Source organism: Solenopsis invicta, chromosome 10 (assembly GCF_016802725.1).
Source record: "Solenopsis invicta isolate M01_SB chromosome 10, UNIL_Sinv_3.0, whole genome shotgun sequence".
Taxonomy (NCBI): Eukaryota; Metazoa; Arthropoda; class Insecta; order Hymenoptera; family Formicidae; genus Solenopsis; species Solenopsis invicta.
In genome coordinates, this window is record NC_052673.1 from 18,182,475 (window position 1) to 18,209,359 (window position 26,885).

The window sequence follows — 26,885 nt, forward strand, 5'->3', positions numbered from 1 at the left end:
GCGTTGCGGCATGCTCCGAGCTCCGATCGACGCGCCACCCGCTCTGGAACATTCTGGAAACCCGCGAGATTGGTCGATCTCGTTGCGTTCATCCGGCGCTAGGTTCTCTCGAAAATTCGAGAAAAAGTCGAACGCCGCGAACAGCTAGTACGCCGTTACGTTCAGCTCGGTTGGCGGGTCAGCTGGCGACCGGACGATTTACCCGAGACTCGTTGAGTCCGCGTTGTTATTTCCTCGCAACCGAATGGTCAAATAAGATTGTTTGAATTTTAACAAAGAGAGCGGATGTTAGCTTTCGTCGCAATATGGCGGTCAACCAAGATTGAGCGCCGAAAAACTTTTTGAAAATCGTGCTTTTGTGCGTCTTCAGGTTGTCCGCGCACGATTTCCAACGATCTTCTGTATTTCTTCCTTTTAATTACATTTTTTTAGAAAACTCTGCCTTAACGCTAAGAAAAAACTGTAAAGCTGTTAATTATAACTATAATGATTATTCAAAAGAAATTTGCAAGTCAAATTATCGAATCACAAAAACAATATAGTAAATACATGATAGATATTGATCAGCTTGGCTGTATGTCTGCGTGAATCAAAAATATATATAAAGTAAGAATGAAACGTTTTGTTTTTTAATAGTGACGGTTGTCTGCAATAAACAGAAATCGATTTGCGGTTTCGATTGCTGACGTTCGTCTTGCATCATGCTCGCGGCGGCTCAACGCCTTTCGACTTTCGAGCAGTTGTCAGGCGCGTTTCGAATGACACGTGATTACGAGTGCGATGAAAAATTGATGAATTCAACATGTCACGACTGTGCATTTTAAAATTACGTTCCATGATAAAAAATACCGCCACGGTGGAGACGCGTTTCCATCGAATGCGCGTCAAAAGTGGCGATCATTTCAACAACGCTACGTGCTGGAACTGTCAGAGAGGTTATGCCCAGTATTCCTCGCTGCTCGCACCTCGACTGTATCCATTGAATAAATTGTTGGACAGAATTTTCTTCAATCTCTCTGCGATGCCCTCGACAACTGCGAGAGAAAATGATGACGAATACGATAAAAAATATGACAAAAAACGTTACAAGCATCTCGGTATGCTCTTAAGCAGTCTTGGGCTTGCAGTGGTTTTTTGTGATGCTTCACATTTTAAAGGTATATACTATGATCATTAGCATAAAAAAAATATATAGATAAAATAAAATTACATACAAATAAATTAATTCTTGATATTTTTAATATTCTTTGCAGAGAAAAGATTTTTTCGTGCTGTCCAATATGGTAATATTGCAGAATTAAAGAAGGTGAGTTTTGTAATAATGAATGAAACTCTGTCTGGTATTGTCATAATGTGAAGAAAAATAACTTACAATTGTATTTAAATAAATTATTTGTTGTTTATTTTTCTAAACATTAAATATTTATGTATACTACAAAGCAATATATACAATTTTTAATATAGTGTAAAAAAGAAAAACAATGTAGTTAATAACATCATGTTCTAGTGTATAGCAGATGGCATTGATGTAAATACCAGACACCAAATGGGTTGGACAGCATTGCAGACTGCTGCTATAAATCAAAGAGAAGATGTCATAAAAATTCTATTGGACAATGGTGCTGATATAAATGCAGGAGATAACTTTGTTAACGTATATAAAACTGCTATGGAAAAGGGCTTACATTCATTGGATGGTATTATTTTTGTTTTATATATAAGTATTAATATTGTAAGAGATAACAGAGTATACTCTCTCTTCTAAATATCAAAGTTGAAGAAGAAATATCAAGTGAGAACTTTTATAAAATATGTTGATGATTTCAATAATTGATTTTAATTTTGATATTTTAGTTCTTATGAAAAGAGAGGAGGAGTTTTCTGACCGACTAAATAATCGAGCTACTTTCAAAGGTTTTACAGCCTTGCACTATGCTGTGTTAGCAGATTCGAAAGCTTGTGTGAAAGCATTGTTAGATGGAGGAGCAAATCCAACTATAGAAAATGAAGCTGGATATCGGGCAGTTGAATATACTAAAGAAGGCGAAATCAGAGAGATGCTCGTCAAACATGCCATTAAATATGACGAAATGGTAAAAGAAAAGGTATATACGAAAACTATTTTTCTTTACATAAAAGTTGCATGTGTAAAATCATTCTACATATTATATATAAATAATTTTCCGCTCAGGAAGCGGAGGAACGTCGCAGATTTCCATTAGAGCAACGTTTAAAGCAACATATTGTAGGACAGGAAGGACCAATTTCCATTGTTGCTTCTAGTAAGAATAATCTATAATTTTATTGTTTTTATCAGAAAATAGTTTACCGAAAGATTTGTTTATAAATTATTGTATTATCTAATATTCTATAATATTATAAGCGATCAGAAGAAAAGAAAATGGTTGGATAGATGAGGAGCATCCACTAGTATTTCTCTTCTTGGGTTCGTCAGGCATTGGCAAAACCGAATTAGCCAAGCAATTAGCTGCTTATATTCATAAGAATAAATTAGATGCTTTTATTCGATTGGATATGTCGGAGTACCAGGGAAAACATGAAGTTGCAAAATTAATTGGTGCACCACCAGGGTATAACTTTTATTGTTATTTTTATTTTCAAATATTTTTATTTGTATTTTATCATTTTTTTTCTATTCTCTAAGTTTGTGTGTATCACATTTCAAATTTGATATAATAGCGTAAAATTTTAAACTTTTTTAGATACGTGGGACATGACGATGGTGGACAATTAACGAAGCTTTTAAAAAAATGTCCTTCTGCCGTTGTATTATTTGATGAGGTTGACAAAGCGCATCCTGATGTTCTAACTGTTTTGCTACAGCTTTTTGACGAGGTAGTTACTTACCCACCTTGAATTGAAATTATTCGGCCATCTATAAGATTCTTTAATAATGCAATAATATTTAAGGGAAGACTAACTGACGGTAAAGGAAAAACAATCGAATGTAAAAATGCTATCTTTATAATGACATCAAATTTAGGAAGCGAGGAAATAGCAGAACATGCATTGCAACTCAGAGCAGAAGCTGAAAGATTATTAAATCATAGATTAGTCAACACTTCTAACGAAGATCAAGAACCAGAACATATTGAGATATCTCGTAATTTTAAGGATCAAGTGGTATGTAAAATAAAAATATCTGAGATATTTGTTAAAATGTAGAAATAGAAAATTGTTCAATAAAATCTTACAGGTGCGACCAATATTGAAAAATCATTTTCGGAGAGACGAGTTTTTGGGAAGAATAAATGAAATTGTATATTTTTTACCATTTTCTCGAGCAGAATTAATAGAATTGGTTGCCAGAGAATTAAAAGCATGGTCTACACGTGCAAAAGAAAGACATATGATCGAATTAAAATGGGATAGAGAAGTTTTATCGGTATTAGCAGATGGATATGATGTCCATTATGGCGCTCGTTCTATCAAATATGAAGTGGAAAGACGTGTTATTAACCAGTTAGCAGCGGCTCATGAACGTGGGGAACTTGGTATCTGTCTTTTTTCTTTTTTAGCTTAAATATTGTATGATTTTCTACAATGACAATTTTTTTTATAGGTAAAGGATGTTGTGTATTGTTAAAAGCAAAGTGGCACGAAAGTGGAGCAACTATAACCCTTTCTGTTCAACAAAAGGGCTCGAAAAAGTTTGTGGACATCATAGAAACAGATAAGTTAACAAAAAATATTAGTACAAAATTTTTATAATATAGGAGTTATTAATTGTGCTGTAACTTGTATAAAAAACACATTGTCATGTGAAAAGGAAGATCGTATACCAAAGTGTGATATTATTTGTTAGAATACACTGTACAAGTGTATATAAATTATAATAAAAAGTTGCTAGATTTAGGTATATGCTGTACTGTAATGTCACAAAAATCTATTTCGGTAAGTTTAACATTTATGGCGATATTGTTTTTTTGTAATATATAAAAATAATTTATTTATTTTAAACTTTTAATACGTACGTATGGTAAAAGTTAGAAATATATACACAAGAATGTGCACTAATCAACAAAATTACATATGTAAGCGCGCAATTAACAAACCCAAAGTTTTCGAATTATTCAATGCTTGAAGGTATAATCACTCATTTATATTTTTCCGAACGATATAAATAAGGAAATATGCATATGCATGCTTCTGCAAACGAATCTACATAAATACAATTCGCAGCTTTAGATAAAATACATCGAATTTCTGATGTAAATAAGTATTCTTTATTTTGAAAGAAATTATGATTGGATCGAGAGTTACATTACAAGAAAATATTGATTACACATTACATTTAGAATACATTATTTATATTCTTTATAGTGTACGGACACAGGAGATATATCTTTAAAAACTCTTCGAAACAATGTTCCTTCCGTTTTACTTACAAATCTCGACAAGTAAGGTAAAATGCTCCTCCTTATCCTTTATTGGCAGGACGAACGACGAACGTGATCTTTTTCACTTGTTTTGTTAATTAAGATATTAAGTGAGGCTCTTCTTGGTATACCATATAATGCAAGGCAAATTCAGGTTCATCAATAGTCCACTTCTATTGATCGAAGAACCATAACGAGTTTTTTTATTCATAAAAATAAATTCATAAAAAATATAACAACTCGTGCTGGCTCTGTTACGATATCAGTTTCTCACGGGTGAACAGTTGAATTTTCAGTGTATATGTCAAACAAGTTGATTGAATTTTTTTTATATTGTATAAATATAATTTGACCTAAGCTTCGAGAAAAAAATTGAGCTTCTCTTATATAACGAGAATTTGTGTAAGTATGCTTTATAAAGAACTCTTCGCCGACGTGGTAGAATATAGTAATATCGAAAGTTTTCAGCAGACACTCAGGATGATTGTACGACGGTAAACATATAAGAACATTTGTCAAGTATGTTCATATTAATATAGCGCAGCTGGAAAAACAGAGATCAGTAATAGCGATGCGTTTGATAAAAAATTATACAAATGCTTCGTAAATAAGACTCGGTTTAAGAATTATGAATGAGTTTAAATATTACATTTAATTACTTTCTTTAAATTGATTTTCAAACAAACATTTCATTCTCTCACTTTATCATGATTTCATCCATTCGTGAGAGGTGACTTCGATTTCTTACGGTTCAAATATGACACTATAGTGTCACATGTTTCAAAATTATTTTGTGGATCAATTAATGACGCCGTTTTTTCAAAATTTTTAAGCTTTATTATTAATTATTTAAATTTCTTTTTCAATATTGAAAATTTCTTTTTCATTCAGGTGAAAACTCGACTCGAAACTTATTATAGAAAACATCACACTACTACTGATGTCCATCTTTACAATTACAGCTGCATAAGATATTCTAATTCTATTATATATTTTTCCGGTGATATATATATATATATAATATAGAATATAATAGAAATACCGTAAATATATATATATAAGTTTTAAGCGTACAATTCGGACTACGTTTCCGTGTGGTGAAAACGTTTTCTTCTCATCTAGATCTTTAGAGATTTTTCTCTTTACACGTTTTTTTATATATATTTATATTTATTCATTATAATATTTACTTTTAGATATACTTAACGCTCATTAACATTTAGTTCTTTCTTTCCAACAATGTGGGTCGCTACAATGCAATTCGACTGACAAATCGCAGACACTTAAATGATGTACAACGTACATATATACGATTAAATTTTTTAGTAACCGGCAGGCTTATTGTTTTTCGACATTTAAAATCAAGGGAAACAGATTTGGTAGTGAAAGCACAAATTATCAACGTGATATGGTGAATTTTGGTCGAATACGTTTTCGCGTAATGCCTTATTTTGTAAAATTTGATCGTGCAAAAATCAAACTTAATTTTCGGTAAAAAAAACAAAAGCAAATATATGTGCGCATGTACTTGTAAGAACTTCGTTGAGAAAAATGTTTTATTGCCCGTTTCATTAACTGTTTGATACTAAACGAAAGACGTCTTTTTTTGCCTTCTTTACACACATTATGTTTCAATTTGTTTAGCATATGAATTATACATTCGACAAAATACACAGCGATAACGACAATCAATACGCTGTCTCGATTAGCATGCTCGTTCGCGGGGACATTAGGCCTTTTCGATCAGCCAGCAAGCTACATAGACACGGCGTACTTTAAATACTCTTCTAGGCCACATTTGACAGACTTAGGCTTTCGACATATGTAATTTTCTTTTTTCTCAAAGAGAGGAGGAAGAAGAAGAAGCGTAATTAGAAGTAATACGGGATAATCCTGAGAGAAAGCTTCTTAGTCAAGACGACGGATTCGATCAGTGTACTCGGACTTGATAATTGTCTTCTCAAGTCTGTGTCTTATCTTAAAATATTACTTTGTACGTTTAATTATTGATCTGTCAAAGCGAAACGCGAGATCTGTCTCTGCTTTTGCTTCACAGCTTAGGGGGATCACTGTTCCTTCATATATAACTTCGGAGAGTTTGCATTAACGCATCAGTAGGATATTTTAAAAATACGTCTCTAAATCGTTCAGGTATCCAAAATTAAGAAATGCACAGATTCGCGCGTGTGGCGCACAGAGTGTCGTGCAGTGAACGGAAGTACAAGTGCGTAGTGCCTGTTAGTGTGCATAGATATATGAAGAATATTCATCATTACTTATCTCTCTTACTTTTTTCTCTTTTCGCGCATCGACATTCAGTGCAACGAAATCGTTACGGATCATCAATATATCTATAAAAGTGCAGAAGAACAGTTTCTTTAACGAGTCATTGGATTTTTTTTTCTTTTTTTTTCTTTCTTTTTTTTTGTCTTTTTGTTGAGACAGTGGGGAAATACACGTTATCTTTTTGCCATTTTACATTTATGTATAATATCGCTATACGTTTCGTAAGTGTATATGGTCATTCGATTATTCGTTATGACGTAACGATGACGATAGATTGTATTTCCTTCAATCGAGGACGCGAATTATTCGGGCAATCAAACGGCTAGATCGTAACGACGATCGAACTAGTGTAGCGTGTGCCACTCGGCGATTTGCTTCCTCGGAGACTGCGTCATTTGAAGCCAGTGCTCTCGTCCCTGACTGTTGCCGCTGTCGGCACCAGTGGCTGGTCCAATGATGCAAGATCCGACGATGGCATTTCCGCCGATCAACTCGCTGCTCGAGTCCAGCACGCATATCTTACGCAAACGTAATTAATTATTTTTCTTTCGTTCGATCTACGCGTTGTCATTTCTGCGCTACTTATGCAATTCCTTTAAGATGTACACTGACGAAAATTTTTCTTAGAACTCTTCATATAATTTTTCAGAATTTTTATATAAATTTTTAACTTTTGAAAATTTTTTATTTGAATTGAAACACTTTTTAAAAGTGCTGAAAAAATCCACATCGTCTCTAGAATTCTTCATGTATTCTGAAATTTTCTAAAATTTCTCATTTTATAAATTTCTAAAGAAGACTTATGAATGCTTGAAAAAAATTGATGTATTTTTTTTAAATCTTTAAAAGTAACACATTGTTAAAAATATTATTACATACCTCTATAGCTGACGATGCGAGCAATGAGGCAGGTATATTAAACGACATCGCTTCGTTCCAAACGGGATTCGTCGTCGCCCTCCTAACAGCCGTTTTTTTCTTCTTCTTTACTCTTCTTTCGCCACAGAGAAGACTGACTTTCGCGAACGGATCCAATGCCTCCTTGTCCTACGTCACATTATTCAAAACGCTAATTATTTAAGATAATTATTAAATAATTACACGAAGATACGGTTTTGTTAAAGTGTCTAGAAATTTAGCTATAAGCAAATTGAAATCGAGTAAAGTGAAGGCCACTTTTCATTTTTAAATTAAAAGGGGTGACGCGTGATTGATAAAAAAAGAATTTTATTTTTAGCGATACATGTGTGTGTGTGTGTGTGTGTGTGTGTGTGTGTGTGTGTGTGTGTATATATATATATATATATATCCTACCTGTTGGGGAAATAGATTTCTAGCTTTCATCATGAGAACCGTGAGCCTCTCGGCACTCGGTAAATAAGACAATGAGACCAACACCTCTTGAATCTCCTCCGGTGGTTTTCGTTCCCTCGTTATCTCACCCCAAACTTCTATCGAGGAAGTGGAAGAGACCAATTCGAGGCTGTCCATAGCCACTCTCACCGAGCCCACCACATCGTTCCTCGAGAAACGATCGTAATCGAATACCTGATTGCATCATAACGTTACGAGTTATTGCAACGAGTTATCTCAATTAAATCAGGAATATATTCTACTCTAGCCTACGAATCGTTCTATTATGTGTAATTGCCTGCAAAACTAGAGTCTTCTCCTGCAGCTCTTCGTAGCTGACGGGAAATTTGAAGTGCTGATCGAAAAACGGGTTCGGGTCGTTCCGGTGGATCTGCGTTTGTCTTTTCCTGCTGTCCACTTCCGGGCTGAGGGTCAACTTCACGTAGGGATCGTTGAAACCGCCCTGATCGCTGCCCGCGAGATCGTGTGCCTCGATCAGGTGCACGTCCAAATCCGATTTATCAAAGTCGTATCTCAAGCGCAGATGGAGCCTGCCCAAATGCTTTCCTGTCCTGCGATCACGTAAATGTTGCGGTTGGGTGCGGGTGTCTAATATCTTTAGCAGTAATTGAGTGTTTCTTACGTAGCGAGAGAAACCAGTTTAAGATCATCAGCGAAGTTTTATGAGCGAAGTTTTATTATGTACCTGCGAGCACTGAGAAAGACCGGACCGTCACGTCTTTGATAAAGATCCGGTTGTAAAGAACCAAGCGGAGAAGCAGGCGGTACCGGGCCACCGTCGCTGCTACAGAGAAGTAATGACATTTTCAAACGTATCCTTAAAATATATCCCTTTCGTACGAATAAGGATTCAATAAAAAAATTTCAACAATGATCGAGGATCCGTGCGACCTCTTTTTTTCTATTTAATGTCTCGTAAAACATTACAGACAGAAATTCTGAAAGCTCTTTAGCTTCCGTATTTTGATATATTACATGAAAATATTATAATTTGTTCTCTGGAAATTATTAACACGTTTGTAGAAATGAGTTCTCTTGACATTTTCCTATTCATCTGAATTTTCATCATATCTTTTTTATGCGGAAATGACATTCGCATTTTCATGAAGATTTCATGTTTCGCACGCTTATGAGAATTCTATTATTTACCTTATGGAAGCACGTGGCGGTGGGATGAGAAGGGGCGATAAGCAACGACTGGTCTGTCTGGAAGTACTTTGAACGGCATTCATCGGCGAACACCCGCAAGTGGAACTTACACCCGTTGCTACGGACGACAAAGAGGTCTGTGAAGGTGACGCATTTCCACTGTGCAGACTGCCCGTGTAACTGGCAGGACTTGCACAACGTGCATCCAAGGACGCCGCACGAGCTGGTGAAGGAGATCTGTGGGAAATTTCCAAACTGCACGCCCACGTATCTTATATGTATACAAAAAAAAGAATAAAAATTGAGAGAATACACGATTATATACAATGTTGTAACGCTACTGTGCAACTCGGGAAAATTATGTACGCAAAGACGAAATCGTGAAAACGAATGAAAAAGATTTACAAACGGTTCGAGAATTGAAACAAATACTAAAGGAACTATAGCGTATTAAAAAAAAAAAAAAGTTTTGTTAATTATGATGAATAGATTGCCGTGTTATTTATTCCAGTAAATCAAATGTGTTACTAGAATGTGTTACTAGAATAATCACAGTATTATTAATATGCTAGATAATTTTCTACACTTGTGACTTGAATAAATTACGCAGCGATATTTTTAATTTACATTTTCCGATAATTGTTATTAAGACGACATTATGCAAAATCGATAAACGCCATTCATCGGAGCTTAAAAAAGAAAGTGACGTTATTCACAGTCGTCAGTCTGTGAATATTTAAAAATAAAAAAAATGATAATCAAAAACCTCAAGATATCACGTATTAAATAATAACAAAAAAATCCATATTTTTTTCCGCACTGACCTCGAGCTTCTGCTCGGAGGATACGAAGAGGCGGTGTGTAGAGGATCATGTCGAGTCTGATGCCGACCGTCCGGGCCGAACGCTCTGATCTGGGGCGACGATCCCCGATGGTTCGAAGAACCGGATGCACCCTCGACCGAGCTCTGTGAGCTGACAGACGAGTTTCTCGCCAACGTTCGACCGCCACTTCCGCCACCGCCTGGATAACTGCGACTTTGATGGGGCAGGCCTCCGGGGGGAAAAGGACGTATTACGTAAAATTAAGCGGGACGAATAGTTATCATGGAAATGGCTAGAAGATAGCTTTCGAGATCCTCTCAATTATGCGCGACGATGGTTTATAAATTTCTTCGCAATCGAGTTCCGTCCTTTCCGCAGGGCTGAACGACACGGACGTGTCAAGCGCGCATCGATATCGGATAATAAAAAAACGAAACGCGGAATATTGCGTTTAGAAATCGTCGAAGAAAATGCGTTTTGTTGACGCTGGTGCAATTTTTCCGAGAAAGATTTCTGAATTATCTCCAGAAGCAATAATTAAAATCAATGAGCTCTAGCCGCTTGACTGTCTCGTTTAACTATCGTTTCTCGTAAGCTGGATATAATTTTCTAGGAATTGCGTCGAAGAGGTGGTAACGCGGAGAGTTACTTAAATTACAGTGTAACTATAATATTTGCGTTAAGAGAATCCTGTTGGGAGCACTCGTAATTACCTGATTCGGTTACCGAGGGTTGTACCGCGTGCTGCTCCTTCGCGACGTTAAATTCCTGAAATGGAAAATTAAGATTCAGTTAGAATTCTCTTTAATGTGCCAACAATAACTCGATAGGAAGCACGCCGGGTTTATTCAATCCGAACGCGCTTCACGCTCGTTAAATATTCGCTGAATAGATTTTTAATTAAGTGCATGGCAACGCGCGTATGTACGGGCGCGTGACTCTTGCTCCAATTTTTGCATCGGAGAATTTTTCGACAAGAAATTTTCTGATATTTTTCGCGGATGAGAAATTCCGCTGTGGAATTCATTTGCGCGGAATATCTTTCTCTGCCGGAATTTATACCGCGAAATAATATTGTTGCGCAAATAAACTTGACATTTGATTTTATATATTGGCGTCATTAGTGCTTTTTAGACTGTCAATGCCAACAAATGTTTGTCATGCATAGCCAATATATGATTAAGAACGTTCAGATGTATATACATTTTAGTAAAGTTATTTTAGGAAAAAGAATCCAAATCAAATAAAAATCATGCAAAGGAAATTGTGAGAAACGCATAATGCACAATTAAATGACGAAAGTAAAATTAAATAAATTTTTTTACAATTCCATTTCATAGAATTAGTACCATCTATCTGATTATAAATTGTTTTTAATAATTTTTTTTAAATAGTTCTCTTTTTTTGCAATTTATTTCAGATTCCTATATTAATAGAGCAATATCATATTATAAATAACAGCAATGTAATTTTACGTAGCTAATGGCGATTCCACGAAGGCTGTTGATACCCGTATTCAAAATTTCACAGTAAATTACATATTAATTAATTTACATTCGATCGACGGGAGGGAGGGTTTCGTATAACGACGCGTACACGCTTCACCTATCGATGTGTATTCCTGCGCATTGCCAGGGATACGCGACATTAATTACCTCCTGTTTTAGTCCGCACCTTTTATTTCTGCTCTTTCATTCTGACTTCGCTGCCGCGCCGCAGGGAATTATGTCGATATTTTCCACTGCTGGCGCGCGCGCGCGCGCGCATATGTGCGTGTGCGTGTTACACGATGTCACTTTTTCCCGTGAAAGCAAAAGCAGCGTGCATTTTAATGATTTAATCGTAACTTCGTGAGCATCTCTGATATTCATCGCATCGTGTGTCGCTTCACTTGTCACTGTGCGGAGTTAACGCTTTAATTAAAGGTCGTTTGTTTCAGAAATTGAGCGTATTGTTGTAATAACGTTCATCGCGCGCAACATCCCTCTTTCTCCTGTGAAAAAGCTAAGCTTTCTCGCAGCGAACGTCGTCGTTGAGAGGATGAAGTTTAACAATATTGGGCAGAGGTGTTTTCAACCCCATACAGCACAGCGTAGGAAAAGCATTGCGAAATATTGCTGCAATATTGCAGCAATGGTAAAATATCCGCTTTAAAAATATTGATATGTAACATGTATAATATTGTATTAACGTTGCTGCAATGTTGCTGAAACATTGTAGCAACATTTCGCAACGTTTCTGTGCTGTACGGGACTCGATTACGAATGTATATTTTGAGTAACGTCTTGCTTAAATTGAGAAATTCTTAAAACTGCAATCCATATAAATATCTAGCATTTTCCCTGTTAAAAATGTTCACATAATCGCAGAATAAGTTAAAGAAATTATAAACACGTTCGCTAGCTTTGACTCGCGATTCGCGGGAAAATCTAGAGCGAAAAATTGCGATACAATTGTGAAACGTCGAGATAAAAGTTTCCGCATGCATATGTACTAGTTTACGAACACGTGTACATTCAATAATTAATCGTGTCACTCTTATTACACATTCAGTGAAGCACACGTGAATGTACATGTACACATGTGCATATACCCTTAATGTGTATTTACAAACGGGACAAAGACTCGCTTAGTTTTGTTTCAAGTCTTTTCGCAGAATTTACATGAGTCTACTCTCACGCAAGGATTTAATTTTATTTCATACGGAGATAAATGTTTGACGTTTGAAATAGCAATGGCGTTCGAAATAACGGAAGGGAGACCGTTTTCTAACAACGATAGAACAACCATGCAAATAGAATTTAGTCTTCTTAAAGAAAGACGATTTTTATTCGATGTGGTCTCTCGAGAGTAGCCCTTCAGACGGAGAAGATAATCGAATGGTTCCTTTGAAGTTTCGAAGCATCCTCCATAAGCCCTTGATAAGGACGAACCTTTGAATTATGAAGCAAGGAAGGGAAGGAAGGAAAGAGAGAGGGAGGGAGATAGATAGAGAGAGAGAGAGAGAGAGAGAGAGAGAGAGAGACTCAAAGATACCAACTTCGTGTTTCAACGTGACGAGAGGGTAGATGGCAGTTACGGGGTGAGGTCGCTGGAAGCTGCCTTTGACGGGTCGATACTTGGAACAGCACGAACGGAATCCACGGTTCCGCCCACCGCGCCGAAACATCAAGATCGCCATCGTTTTCCTATCTGCTGATATTGTCTCATCGATTGAGATTCATGTCCGTCACACATGTAAAAATTAACGTAGGAGTCTGTGTATCCCGCGCGCAAACACACCGACTAACCGATCCCTTCATATAAGTTACAGCGAAACCAAGTATCATTATTTATATTGGAGGTGTTATCCGACGAATTAGACACGTGCCTCAATCTGCGCTTCTAAGCAGCCTGTAAATAAAGGACGTGTGAAATCGATACTGTCAACATCGAGATTAACGGCGTTGTTTACTTTAATTTAAATTTATATTAATTTTTCTTTTTATTTGAGAGAGGGGGGGGAGAGATGATTACATTTTTAATATTTTTGTTGCATTTAAATAGATTACAGAAAGCTCTGGATTAATTTCTCGGACAGCACCATGTCCAAAGTCGAGACACAAGATGTCAAGGATTTAAGATGTTATTTAGATGACTTTTAGACGTCTTATCATAAGACGTCTTAAGACATCTTTAAGCCGTCTTGTGTCCCAATTTTGGACATGCGCGCTGTCCGGGATCTTACGTATATCATATAATATTACGAGTACTCGGAAATTCAGCTTAAGCGTATCTTTGCGTATCTCTTTCTCTTTGTCGACAATAAAATTGTTAACTTTTTACTTAGGTAAACTTTACATAACGATAAAATTAAAATATTAGCTACGTATCGATTTCGATTAAATATCAACGCCATAAAAATTGAAAAAAAAAAAAAATGTCGACGACTCGATTAAAAATCATCGCACTAACAATAGATATTCTTTCGTGCTGTCGTGAATCGGAACCGTCTCGACGACACGTGCTCGCGCGGAAAAGCGCGAAACTGCAAAATAACGATATTAAAAATTTATATATGCACGATACAAAAATTTCTTTTATTTCTCCCCGCGAAACTTCTTTTATTACGATGTAGCGTCCACTTTAATTTTACTCCGCGGCAGAAAAATTAACTCGCTTTATCATGCAAATTTTGCCCGACACAGTGGTGACCGCTACGCGTACCATACTGGAACGAAGTTCCTTGTAGTAGATAAAACATTTCATGTCTCGAATGACGCCCCACATAAGCCGCGAACGGAATATTCGAGGACAAACGACGAGCTCGCACGGAGTGCGGCAGTTAAAATATGTTTCACTCGGAAAATGTACCGTCATCGACCATGCATAATAAATACTGGCGGCAGAATTTAGTATAGTCACGATTAAAACTGGTGACCTTAGGGGTTGGAATAGAAGCGATACAACCGAGCGATAAAAACGCGGAAAGATTAAATGTAAATCTATTGACTTTATAAATTCGAAATTAATTATGAATAATTAAGGTCATCCGCCACTGAATATTTTAGAATGTTATGCCGGTTAAAAAAAGAAAGCTTCTTCAAAGCACAATTTCCTGTGCTAATAGATTTCCTTGGGTCGTATTTTACTGAAAGTTATATTGGTCATAAAGCTAGGAACTGACGTTAACACATCAACAATAAAACTCCATCAAATCTCTATGATCAAAATGGATATGTAAAAACGAGAAGTTACTTTTTTTTGTGTGCTCTCTATTACATTTGTATTATGCGATTGTGATTTGCGGCTAAAATTTGTTGTATTTTTAAGTAAAATTGTACAATGTTATATTTATTAAATTGTAAAGCAGTTAAAAAAATACCATCTCTTTATAATCGTAACAATTAGTAAAAAAATTGAACGAGAAAAACGTTAATCAAAAAATTACACACACACACACACACACAGAACAAATTGATATGGAAGTAATAATTTGATAGAAACGTACATGCATATACATATACGTAAAAATACAAAGAATTGTTAAATTCTTTCATAGTACTTTTCTACTTGACGATATCTCGTGTATGAAATACTCTGCAGATAGAAAAATTCCGTGGAAAAGAATTTAACGATATTTTATATTATTTATTTAAATTGACAAAGAATGCAATTCATCGACAAATTTTATAATACAAAGAAACGGAAAAATTCTTGAAATTGTAGAATTATATAATATTAATACTTTATGCGACAAAGAGACATTAAAACCGTTGTGTTTATTTTCTATTTCTATTCTAGCAATAAGTGTTTCATACGAAGCAAAATTGCTATTTTATTACAAAGGTTGACTTTAATGCACCGTAACATAAACAAAAATATATAGACCAGCGCATATAGAAGCTTTTTATAATTCCCCTTTGAAGAAAATAGTACTTTGGAGTAAATAGCATTGTGATCGCGGAGTGTTTAGTACCTCGATGGTAAATGATACACGCACACGTACCCAACTTTCGCATTTGTCGAAGGTATCACGTGTACCTCACGTTTGAAGAGAATAGCGCTATAATGCGCAATTTATATGATTATGTCGGAGAACGTATTCTCTCTGCGCGCTTAGGTGCGTCGCAAGCGTCATTTCTATTGGGACGCAGACTCGCTCGGTTACGATCCGCAATTACAAACAGCTTCTTCATTCCGCATTACGTTCACTCTCGATTATTTCTCGAAACCGCGAGAGAGATGAAGTAATCCGAGACTTTATTATAAAAATGAAATTATAACTTGTTTGCGGAAAAACGTAATAATCTTTTACGCGAAGCAAACAATAAGACGCAGTTCGTAGTAAAATTTGCGTAAAAGACACAATGTTCTTAGATTTCTCATTTAATGTGAAAATTTCTCAATTTTCCAATAATGCAAAAAATTGTATTGTGCACGTTGATAATACTTTACTGTAATAAAATATATGATTTACAAATAGCGACAATTTTGGATAAACGTAACTAGGAGAAACAATACAACGCTTAAAATAAGTGAAAATATTCGTAAATACTGAGAAATGATATTGGTAACTTAAAAATAATACAATAGTTTTTCAATGAAATTTCTATTGCAAATGGCACACGTTGAATAAGATTTTTCAAAGCAATTACAGTTTAGGATAAGATGAATTTAATCGGATATCTTAGATTCGGAACATACAGCATCGGAAATTATCTGATTTATCAAGAGTTTTAGAAATTGGACGCATGTCAGTCCGTGACATGATATCTCGATCAGGAGCGAACGCGCATCTATCACAGCTGTTCCAATACCAATTAATCACTCTTCGTTTTTTGTCACTGAAAGGCATTGATCCAGAGGGTAACGTGGCATAACGTCGTTCTGTGCAAAAAAATTAGCTACGCAAAATTGTTGAGTTTTAATAACTGCGTCAGAGGTCTCTCTCTCTCTCTCTCTCTCTCTCTCTCTCTCTCTCTCTCTCTCTCTCTCTCTCTCTCTCTCTCTCTCTCTCTTCTCGTCCTCAGTAAGAGTTTATTCCGCAGAATGACAATAATCGATAGTCGAGAAAAGATGATAATAAAGATTTAATAAAACATAACGATGAATAAATTCGAATTTCGATTACATACGTTTCTTCCAATAATAAATCATACGTTATTTAAGAGTTATTACGTCACAAAGCATTTTGACGTGGAATCCTAATTATTTTTATACGTTTAAAATTGCAGACTGGGCGTCACAGATTATTGAATAATTAATAATTTATTATTTGAACATTAGTGTGTTAAATGCGATTTAAACATATTTGCGTGTACGTTACGTTAATATTTCCGAGTTTTTCTATTCTATTTTTAAATTTTGAAGGTATTCAATTAGTTCTTATTTAGCGGAACAATAGACAACAATAGGCGATGTCTATGCGATGAACTTAATTTCCATTCAATTGATTGTCACGATGGCGCAATCGGCTATCGATTGAAATCCTATATTCCATTAACAAGTGAGCGTTTCTAGGACGACGCTGAACCGGTGGATAACAGTCAACTCTTTCTATGGCGAGGTCCAAAACTCAATTTACTTATAGTGATTCCATTACAGGAATCAACAACATCGATAAGCTTACGTAACTTTCATTTTGCTTCGCGAGTTTTTTTTTCTTTTTTAATTTCAACACTTTTTTAAACTTCATTTTCATGCGTTAAATATCGCGAAAACAACGTGTAATAAAATTGAAATGGCATTGCTTTTCTCGAAGATAAGGAGCATATTATAATTAAATCCACCGTTTGAGATTAGTTGCACGTGCGACGTAAAATCGTCGCGACACGCAAGAGAACGGAACGATGGGCGAAGTCACACGCGTAACAAAGAGAGAGGGAGAGGAAGAGAGAGAGAGAGAGAGAGAGAGAGAGAAGCCCACGCTAGAACGGGCGCAACAAGTGCATCCAGATTTCCGAGGTGCTGAGAGCACATAGCACTATCGCGTGCGTCTAAAGTTTTTGCGAATTATGCAAAGACATATTTTTCTTTGAGATTTATATGTGTCGAGCAAAACCTAAAAAAATATCCCATAGAACGGTTAAAAAGAACTTGAACTTAGCCTTTCCAGATGCATCTGCATTTTAATCGTTCGAAATTGATTTCGATTTCATTTTTAATTCTACTGTCCATTTCCATCAATGTGGATTAACTTTGATCTCGCTCTTTATCTTTTTCTAATTTTCAAAGTTAGAAAGGGATGAAGGGTAAATTAAACCGAGATCAAAGTTAATCTACATTGGTGAAAACGAGCATAATTGAGTTAACAATAATAATGATTTTATAAAGCGTACTTGAATATAAATTCATTGAGATATTACAAAAATATTTATGTATGCGAAATAAAAAATATAAAATACACGTGGAGAGAATTTTCTCTTAGAATTTAGTCTCTTCTCTTGAAGTCGTGGTTGTCGTGGGACAACATAAACTTTGAAGAAATTTTGCTATACTTTTAATAAAATTAAACTAAAGTATTCTACAATGTAAAATAATTTGGTTAAATTTTATTAAATTTTTTTAAAATCGTAGTAAAATTCTTCAAAATTCGTGTTGCTCCGCGACTGCCATGTGATTTTAAGAGTAAATTTTGAGAAAAAATTCACTCCGTGTTCAAATAAGCCGGAAAATTTGATTAAAAGTGCAAAACTTAGAAAATGGCATTTTGTACTGCGCGCATCGAGCCACTGAGCTGCAAATATTGAACACTTGATGCAATTCTAAAATGTACAGCTGTACCTCCGAGCTGGTCGAAGTCGTACTGTCGGCACTATCGGTATTAGCGACGGAAGGGAGGGGCGATCTCGTGCCTCTTTGCGCCCATCTACCCTTGATTATCGCCACCCCCGTCACTGCGCCAATTTTAATAGCCGCGCTTCCGCTCGGCGTGTTGCCCGACATGGTCTTGTCCTCGGCTGCAGCAGCACCGCTACCGCCGCTTCCGCCTCCACCACATAACTCCAGGACCCCCAGAACCTCCGACAATTTGTCCGGCACCTTGACGAACGCGTGCAAAACGGCGGCCCCAGTCCGAAGATCGCGAGACGGATCCGTCGATTTGGTGTTCACCGTGCACGTCCACTACGATACGATCGTGTTCCCGCGGCAGTGCTCGGCGCGACTTTTGACACGGCGAAAATAATTAGCGGGAGGACGACGTCGACGACTCGGATCTAGCGTAGGCCAGCTTCGTCAGCTTTTCCAAGTCTGCAAGCGCGAAACTTTTGCCGTCAGACGCAAAAATCTTTGCGCCACCCCTTTAGCAATCAATTCCGCAGTAACCAAAGCGCGTGATTCTCGAGCAAACGCAAAAGTTTACATTCGCGTAGCGGAGTATTTGGAAAGTGGCGCAGTTCTTCGAGCGATTGGGAAACAGCTCCGAACCCCGTCTCGAGGTGAAATAACAATTTTGCGAAAAGTCGCGGGCGAATCTCTCTCTATCTGTCCCGCGATAAAAATCAACATTTATTTACTCGCCCGACTACCAACGGGAGTGAATTTTCACATAAATTAATAATATATAAGGGCTTTTAGTGTAAGTGCCATTAATGGGAAGCTTTTATTATAATGGCATAAATATTACAAGCGCGTGCTGCATATCGAAGGAAAGTATATCAATTTGATCAAAAGTGAAGGTAGACCGCGAAGGCGGAAAATAATTAAACGTCTAACCCGACGTATCAGAGTTTATGACGATCGATTTCATTAACGCTTAAATAATCTCGTTTCAATGAAAATTTCTCAATATACCATTGAAATTTTCTCTATCATTGTCGAGCTTGTTGTTATTATTCAACTGTATAACTGTCAATAAAATCCACGATATATTAATTACGTTTGAAGGAAAGATGCATTTGCCTAGGGCACAATTCACTTTCGTCGAATCAATCAATCGCGTTACGATATTGCCGTACGTTTGCGGCCGATTAATTATCTCGTCGCTTTACCTGGGCCGATTCGGATATAGTTCCCGACAGCAATCTCGTCCACGCCAATCGAGACGCATTCATACCATTGCTCGGATATGACTTTTCCCGATATGCGAAAATCAGAGCGACGGAGAAATTTACAACGGCTAAAAAATACAGGTTTCACAGGCTTTTAACGTGTTGGGCTTTCGTAAGAAAAAAAATATTGAATTTAATTGCGATAATCCGTTCAGCTGGTAAAATGTAAATGATTAATGTTTGCCGTTAAAATTATATAAATTGCATTACCTATAAAAAAAAAACAACTATCGCTTTAATATTGTTTTAATGTTGAGTAAAAATCAATAGACTGCTAAAATAGGGTACAGATAATAAAGGATTATAATAACGTTAATTCTCTGTAGCACAATATTTGTTGAGCGCATCGGCCTTTTGTTTTGAAAGATTAAATATTAATTTAATGTATTTGCATTATCATAGAACCTATGTAGTTCAAGGGGACATGTTAAATTTTTTAAAATAATGCGAAAAGCGTCGCATTATTTTTAAGCTATTGACATCTATCAGGTGTCCGTTTGTTCGGAGCTTGTTTCTTCTCTTTTATTTTAAAGAATCATTAACATTATTGAAACATTGTGCTATTTTAATTTTTTTTTAGAATGTCACGCCGATTTCTAGATTTGATTGTCTCGAGGATTACTGCGATATTTAGTAAAACAAAGACACTCCAAATTGGTTTTCAACCATCATCGTGAAAAAGGAATAAGCGATCCAAACGTCAGTTAAAATCGATATTTGTTTTGATTGACGTACCTACTTAGGTTCCTCAAAATGACATTACCGTGTTATCTGACTCGGACTTAAATCCTTTAAGGACTGCAATCTTTTTCTCGTACCTGTCCGTTTCGTCCTACTTTCTAGAAATTTATCTTGGCCGATACAATATTTCGCTTTGCTTCGCTCTTCACAATCGCCACTCTCCGTTTAATCGTGTATAAAGTTGAATAGAGAGAGAGAGAGAGAAGGAGATATCTAATTTCATTACGGTTCAGCGGTCGTGCACGACCGCAGCTCATTACTGTACTCGTGGCCCGATCCAATTAATTTTACGTCACAACTGCCTATTCTCTCTCTCTCTCTCCAGCAAGGGACGCGAGATAAACGTCTGAGTCGTCGCGGATTACAACTACTTAGACGCCACGTTGACCCGATTCGTCGCGTCGGTCGCTCGAGTGACAACAAGAGGAGGTGGAGAAACAAGCCTCGGTTTCACGACACGCAGTAATGATTAATTGTGTTCTTTACCCTCGTTAAGGATTCACGGTGTACTAGCTGTTTTATCGAGAGTCTCGCGAACGTTACGATTACCACCCGATCACAGGATTAATTTAAAACACACCCTCGTATATATACGAAAATGCGGGGTACTCTGGCGACCTTCGATCCCGTTCGACGGTGCGTCCGTCTATCGCGCGACCTGACATGGATGTGTGTCACCGGGTATCACCGTGCCGCGATACTGGGCTAGCCCGACTGACTTTATACGCGCCCGACCAGTGCCAGGGCTCGTCGTGCACCACCAGAAAACGACGATTCGCCGCTGAGCGTAGCTGGTGGCTCTAGGGGGTGGTAGGCGGCTGGTTCCGCCGCGTTCCACCGAGGGGTGAAACAGAGAGAGAGAGAGAGAGAGAGAGAGAGAGAGAAAGAGAGAGCGAGAGGCGGAAGGAGAGAAAGAGAGAGATACTAACTAGGAGGTAACGGGAGACGGAAGAGAAGATGGGCACGAAAGTGAGACAGGAAAAGGTGCGTGCGCCGCAACAGGTTACACTCCAGGGACGACAACGATTTTGGGGAGGAACATTAGTTACATTTTCCTTTCAACGATGCTCGCTACACCGTACCTCAATACAAATGTACATAATTAGTGGCGTTGAATAAATTTGTTAATTAACATTTTGTTTACAACGCGCGACAACATTTCACCAAGGTGATTTGATTCCATGGCCATTCTCTCTCTCTCTCTCTCTCTCTCTTCGAGCGATAAATTTTGAACGTTTCAATTGTACATACTCGTATTGTACTAAACGCATTTTGAATCGAATTTGTAATAATAATGTTAGAAATAAGAAACAGCAACGATAAAAATTATCTACTCTCGTGATACGATGTTTTCTTGATTCTTTGGCAACAAGATCGATCGATGTGCGACAAATAACAAATATTTAACGGTAAACATTTAATGGCAAATATTTACCAGAAAACGGGAGAAAATTTTTAACAAATGAATTTTCTTAAAAATCTTAATATTTTTTGCCTAATCCCGTTTGTTCGAGAGAAATTAGAATCTATTTATTACAATATATTCCGTTAAATTAAATTCCCGTTGAAATGAGGTCGGCCAATTTTTAGTTTAATAAGTTTACCTAACGGTCAGCAAAGATCTCTTCTGCGTAGCTCAATTTGTTAAGTGGCTCTCAAATAATAATTCCGCAATTATTCGCGTCTAGACATTAACCAGACGGGAATGCATTAAACTTATCGGGAGAAGACTTAAAATAAGCAACACTTTTTAATTTGATTTACAACAAGTGGGACACGAAAGGATTGCGCAACTCTCGCACGCGCCATATTAACTTACATCCGCTGTTGAGCGATAAAATTGTTGTACCTGTGTTGTCGTGATGTAGGAATTCGTTATACGAAGGCGATCCATATTATGATTCACGCGACAATCAGAACCTACCAGCGTATAAAATTTTAAATCTACAACCCTCTCTCCTTTTTATCTGCTCCACTTCTCTCTCTCTCTCTCTCTCTCTCTCTCTCTCTCACTCTCCTTCAATGTACTTTCAAACTTCTTTGCGATCATGACAATGTCGGGTATAAGCAAGTAGGCACGCAAACTACGTTATTGATTGTGGACGAGTTGTTTTTCTTGGACTATTTTTCTCACGGTGACATTTGAACGACAAATTTACATTGTTACTTTGTTGATTTTCAAATAACATCGCGCGAATGAAAAGAATGACCGTTTATTTAGTGAAGATTCTTTTATAACAATTCGCTCATTAATAAAATGTTTATAACTGCACGATGTATATAACAATATGTTTCAAGTGCTCTCTAACAAAATGAGATTGCTGTAATGATGGCAATATTTAAATTTAAGAATAAGTCTTGGACGAACTAAGTAATCTCGCGTCTTTCAATATAACGGAGTGTACGATACATTAACCTAATTACAGTATACCTTCAATACACTTTGCATAAAATAGAAGTTTACAATTTTGCAAATTGATTTGAACAGAAAATTAGACAATGAAACATTTCTCCAGCATGTTTTATTCAAAAATAAACTGTGAGAAAGAATTTAAAATAATACTCTCACGAATTTTTTGGAGGGTTGAAAAGAATTGATCTAGATTGTTTTTACTTAATTTGCTAGTACTATTATTGTTGTAGAATTTAACGTTTTCCAACTTTTTTAAAAAAAAGGTAATATAAAATAATTGAATACTTGAAAAATGTTTCAATCACAAATTGAAGTTGTATTTAATTGAGAAGGAGGGAGAGAGATAGAGAAATAGAGAAAAAATTAAATTAAATAATTTATATTTTCTACACCGTATTATCTGTTATTATTTATTACGTAATCGAGTTCATTATGTAGAACCTAATATATTTTTAGAACCTCCCAATTAAAATAAAAGACTAAGGTTTCATCAGTTTTAATATCGATGTCTTTAATAATAAATTGTTTCTTTGGCATTTTTAACAACATCCATGAATAAGGTATAAATTGTAAATTAAAAGTTAGATTAAAGGCGCATATATTATGGAAATAAATACGGGGATTTATTTTCTGTGTTGGAATTTACCTTCAAAATTATGGTAATGAGATAACATGGACATTGAAGAATTTTATTATAATTTTAGTAAAATTGAGCAAAATTATAATAAAATTTAATTAAATTATTTCGTAGAATATTATGGTTAAATTCGTACTAAAGATTTCTTAATTTCCTTTTACTAAAGTTATAGTTAAATTTTTCAAAATCTCACAATTATCATAATTTTGAAGATAGATTTTAAGAGTAAATTTTCTCCTTCTATAAGTGTTTCTTCATATTAACAAAATTTATCTATCCGTCGCGTTGTGTTGCGAGTTGCGAGCTGTATCTCTGAAAATAATATCCGTCACGATTACGGGCGCTGTATCGATCGAAATTCTAGATTCAATGTTCTCGTGTGGTATAGAGGACTCTTCATAATTACGTGTAGACACGAAAAACGAGGTGACAAATTTATGAACCTCATCCATTTTATTTATAACGTTATCTGCACATTTATGATGGTGAGAAGTATATTTTGCTTGATTTATTTGTAAATGTGCGTAATACATTTGTGTTTGCTCACCTTCTCTGATTGCTTCTACATTTCGCTGTTTGTATCTACAGCTTGAGTTTTGCGAAAAGTAGACTCATAAAAATATAGGTCATGTCCATCAAATTAAACTTCAGCCTTATATGGATTTGTTTACGTCATATCTATTCGCGTATATAAGAAGATTACTTCTTCACATAACCTTAACGAAGCCATGAAAAATATTAAGTTTTATATATCACAAAAATGTATTATACTTTTCTTAGCACATAACAATTACTAATCCATTTAATTAATAATCGAATTTATCTTCTTTTAATTATTATAATAAGCTCGAAGGTGATCGATTTTTGTTTCTATATATTTAACATTAAATTTATTAAAATTATTATAGACACAATTGAATATTTAATATAATTTTTATTTTATTTAAAATTAATATTGCATGTTTTTATAATTTATATTTTATACGTTTTGTAGTCTTCCTTTGTAATATCAACCATTTTAGATACGTTCGAGCTGTCTTGTCTACACAAGGCAACATATGAAAACGTTATCTACATTTGATCCTGTGTTGCGACCACAGGATCAAATGTAGCTAAGTTCTACCTTTATCAACCTTTGGTTAACAGAAACTGTTTTACCAACATTTTCATATTTTACCAGTACATTATCGACACGTGAAATGCTTGTGATAAATCAATAATTGTTGGCAAACGCGAGAACTATCACTGAAACTCGTCAGCACAGCTGATGTCTTTATAGATCAAAAGCATTTTTAAATTACAAGTAAATCGAGAAAAAATAATTTTAAAGAGATGCTGAAGTTATACTGTTTTATCAAACAAATGCGATTTTTTTCAACACATTATTTTTCTAATTGTATTTACAAATTTACAAATCTTTTTCCACAATTAAAATATAAACACATATGTAATTAAGGCTAGTCAATTTTATATCGAGAACGAATAAAAAATTGAGAAATTTAGATTTGTTTTACGTAGAAATTTAGATCTGTTTTTTTTTTTAATCTGACATGGTTACAGCAGTCAACATTTGCTTCAATATTTGTTCATACATAAATTTTTTATTTTATTTAGTCTTTAAGACTATCTTACGTATAAACGTCTTTTAAACGTCTTTAAAACTACTCTTGAAAAGGTATCTTAAAGACGTCTCATGACCCACTTTTAGACTTCGTGTTGTCTGGATAAGTAATCGAATAACGATGATCGTCTATTAATATTCAAATTATAGCATATTTCTATTAATCTTCATCAACCCAAGATGGAATCGATTTATTCCATAATTTATTCTGCTATATATTTTTAAATTAAAAAAAAAAAAAAAAAAAAATGTAAAAGTCACGTAATGAAGTCAAATTGACCTGTCTTGAATCGGTGAAAGCGAGTTAGCATATATATTACAATTTTACACTAGTGAATAATTTTCAATTGCTTTAGCAATTTATAATAGAATACAAAAAATGATGGATTTTAAAGACACGAACGAAATTCAGAATTTTCTGCTAGCGTAACAGAAAGAATGAATAACCTTAATGAATGACCGTTAATAATTTTATGGATCATTAATATTATATATAGCTGATCAATAGCGAACCAATAATTAACTACTAACCCCAGTCTGTACAGCGTAGTAATTTTTTTGTGGCTTCCTCCAGCAGTCGAGCATATGTGACGTCGGCGCAGCGTGACAGTGGTGATGATGAAGCTGATCGTCTTTGCTACTCCTGATATTCGGTGGATCCGGCCAGCGATCCGGCAGATTGCTCCAATTCCACTTTCCCTTTCTTTTCACAGCGTAGTAACGATAAACTACGATTGTCATGGCCACCACTAGAGCTAATCCCGTGCCGGCGGCCGCTCCGAATATTGCGGACGATACCATCATTCCTTTTTCGTATTGCGTTAGATGGAATATTTCTTGCTTGACCTTTAAAGAAAATAACAGAACGCTTGCGCGCTATTGCATAATTGGACAATTTGAAATAAAAAATGTTTAAGTTAAATGATACGTGGCTTTTTTTTTAGAAGCTCTGCAGATTGAACCTTGTTTTTTTGAATTTCTATTTCTATTTCACAAAACGTCCGTTTTTTCGCTCATAGTCTAGAGAAAATTAGATATGTATAATTATGCAACATGGAGACTCTTATTTAAAATTTTGAATCTTATTTTAATCTTGCAAAACATTATATCAAACGCACAGTACAATTTGGTACATAGAGAACCTAGTATATTTCATTAAATTAATTTATTTTTAGTGACTTACGAAGTAAACTTTTAATAAACAAGATGAAGCAATAACGTTTTAATAGTATCATCGCAGTATGTCGATTCGTATAGGAAACTCGTGTCAAATAAATTTATTAAATTTATTAACGCATCGAGCAACCCAGGTGAAAATAAAAATCGGAGTGTGAGGAAAGAGTGTTAGAAGCATAAACGCGAAAACTTGTAGAAAACATACTTTGGAACAGCGAACATAAAAGAACCAAAGTCTCTTTTCTCTTAAAACATTTATCTCTTCAAACGTTTCTTTTACGTTCCTCTTTTCCAATTTATTTCCTAGAAGTTTCGTTTACGCTTCTGTCATTTTTTCCTTACGATTTTACACTCCGATTTTTATTGTCGCCAGGAAAACTGGCTACACCATCATAATCATATGATTGAGAAGTAATAATTAATATTTATTGGAGCAAACCACTAACTACTAAAGTTAATCTGAAATAGTTAATTGAACTACGATTTTAATTAGAAATTATCGGTAATGCTCGAGTCGTGAGTAAAATCAATAATTGATAATTAGCATAATTGGGGCTGCGCCGAATTAATTCTAAATCGTAAAGATCAAAATCGTTAGAAAGGTAGAACAGAAAGATAACGAACTGAATTGTTAAAACTGTTTAAAACTACCTGTAGTCACAGTTAACATTTGAATAGCGAATTCATCTTGATTCAGATAACTACGTTGCAATTGCAACATGTTCTCTGTT

At 35.5% G+C, this 26,885-nt stretch overlaps 2 protein-coding genes across 8 annotated transcripts in view; one reads left to right on the top strand and one right to left on the bottom strand.

Moving 5' to 3' along the window:
* Positions 1–128: 128 nt before the first annotated feature.
* On the top strand, positions 129–3,880 carry LOC105197713 (caseinolytic peptidase B protein homolog). 2 transcript variants are annotated; one of them, XM_039454659.1, is made up of 11 exons: positions 129–401; positions 637–1,157; positions 1,254–1,306; positions 1,508–1,697; positions 1,855–2,105; positions 2,192–2,282; positions 2,384–2,591; positions 2,724–2,856; positions 2,932–3,144; positions 3,218–3,515; positions 3,584–3,880. In XM_039454659.1, the coding sequence occupies exons 2-11, from the start codon at positions 803–805 to the stop codon at positions 3,730–3,732; spliced, it is 1,941 nt and encodes a 646-aa protein (XP_039310593.1). In that variant the 5' UTR covers positions 129–401; positions 637–802; the 3' UTR covers positions 3,733–3,880. The 2 variants fall into 2 exon arrangements, with proteins under 2 accessions (XP_039310593.1, XP_011162511.1); XM_011164209.3 differs by having other exon boundaries at positions 129–1,157.
* Positions 3,881–5,254: 1,374 nt separating this feature from the next.
* LOC105197710 (synaptotagmin-5) overlaps positions 5,255–26,885 on the bottom strand; it is a 71,194-nt gene continuing 49,563 nt past the window's right edge. For 4 of the 6 annotated variants that reach the window (XM_011164205.3, XM_011164203.3, XM_039454662.1 and 1 more), the window contains 9 exons: positions 25,510–25,824; positions 10,747–10,801; positions 10,034–10,262; positions 9,210–9,446; positions 8,746–8,844; positions 8,338–8,611; positions 8,001–8,234; positions 7,566–7,733; positions 5,255–7,204 (listed from right to left, as the gene is read on the bottom strand). In XM_011164205.3, the coding sequence (XP_011162507.1) occupies positions 7,031–7,204; positions 7,566–7,733; positions 8,001–8,234; positions 8,338–8,611; positions 8,746–8,844; positions 9,210–9,446; positions 10,034–10,262; positions 10,747–10,801; positions 25,510–25,782 (1,743 nt within the window). In that variant the 5' untranslated portion in view covers positions 25,783–25,824 and the 3' untranslated portion in view covers positions 5,255–7,030. Of the gene's footprint in view, positions 7,205–7,565; positions 7,734–8,000; positions 8,235–8,337; positions 8,612–8,745; positions 8,845–9,209; positions 9,447–10,033; positions 10,263–10,746; positions 10,802–18,298; positions 18,767–20,793; positions 21,068–25,509; positions 25,825–26,885 lie in introns of those variants that run through there. The other 2 variants (XM_039454663.1, XM_026131727.2) reach the window with 2 other exon arrangements.

What these genes read in the sequence shown, in the direction of transcription:
- LOC105197713 (XM_011164209.3), top strand. Translation starts at nt 803, where the DNA reads ATGTCACGACTGTGCATTTTAAAATTACGTTCCATGATAAAAAATACC. An exon ending in ATATTGCAGAATTAAAGAAG is followed by an intron (nt 1,307 to 1,507) that starts GTGAGTTTTGTA and finishes ATCATGTTCTAG; the next exon opens with TGTATAGCAGATGGCATTGA. An exon ending in TCATGAACGTGGGGAACTTG is followed by an intron (nt 3,516 to 3,583) that starts GTATCTGTCTTT and finishes TTTTTTTTATAG; the next exon opens with GTAAAGGATGTTGTGTATTG.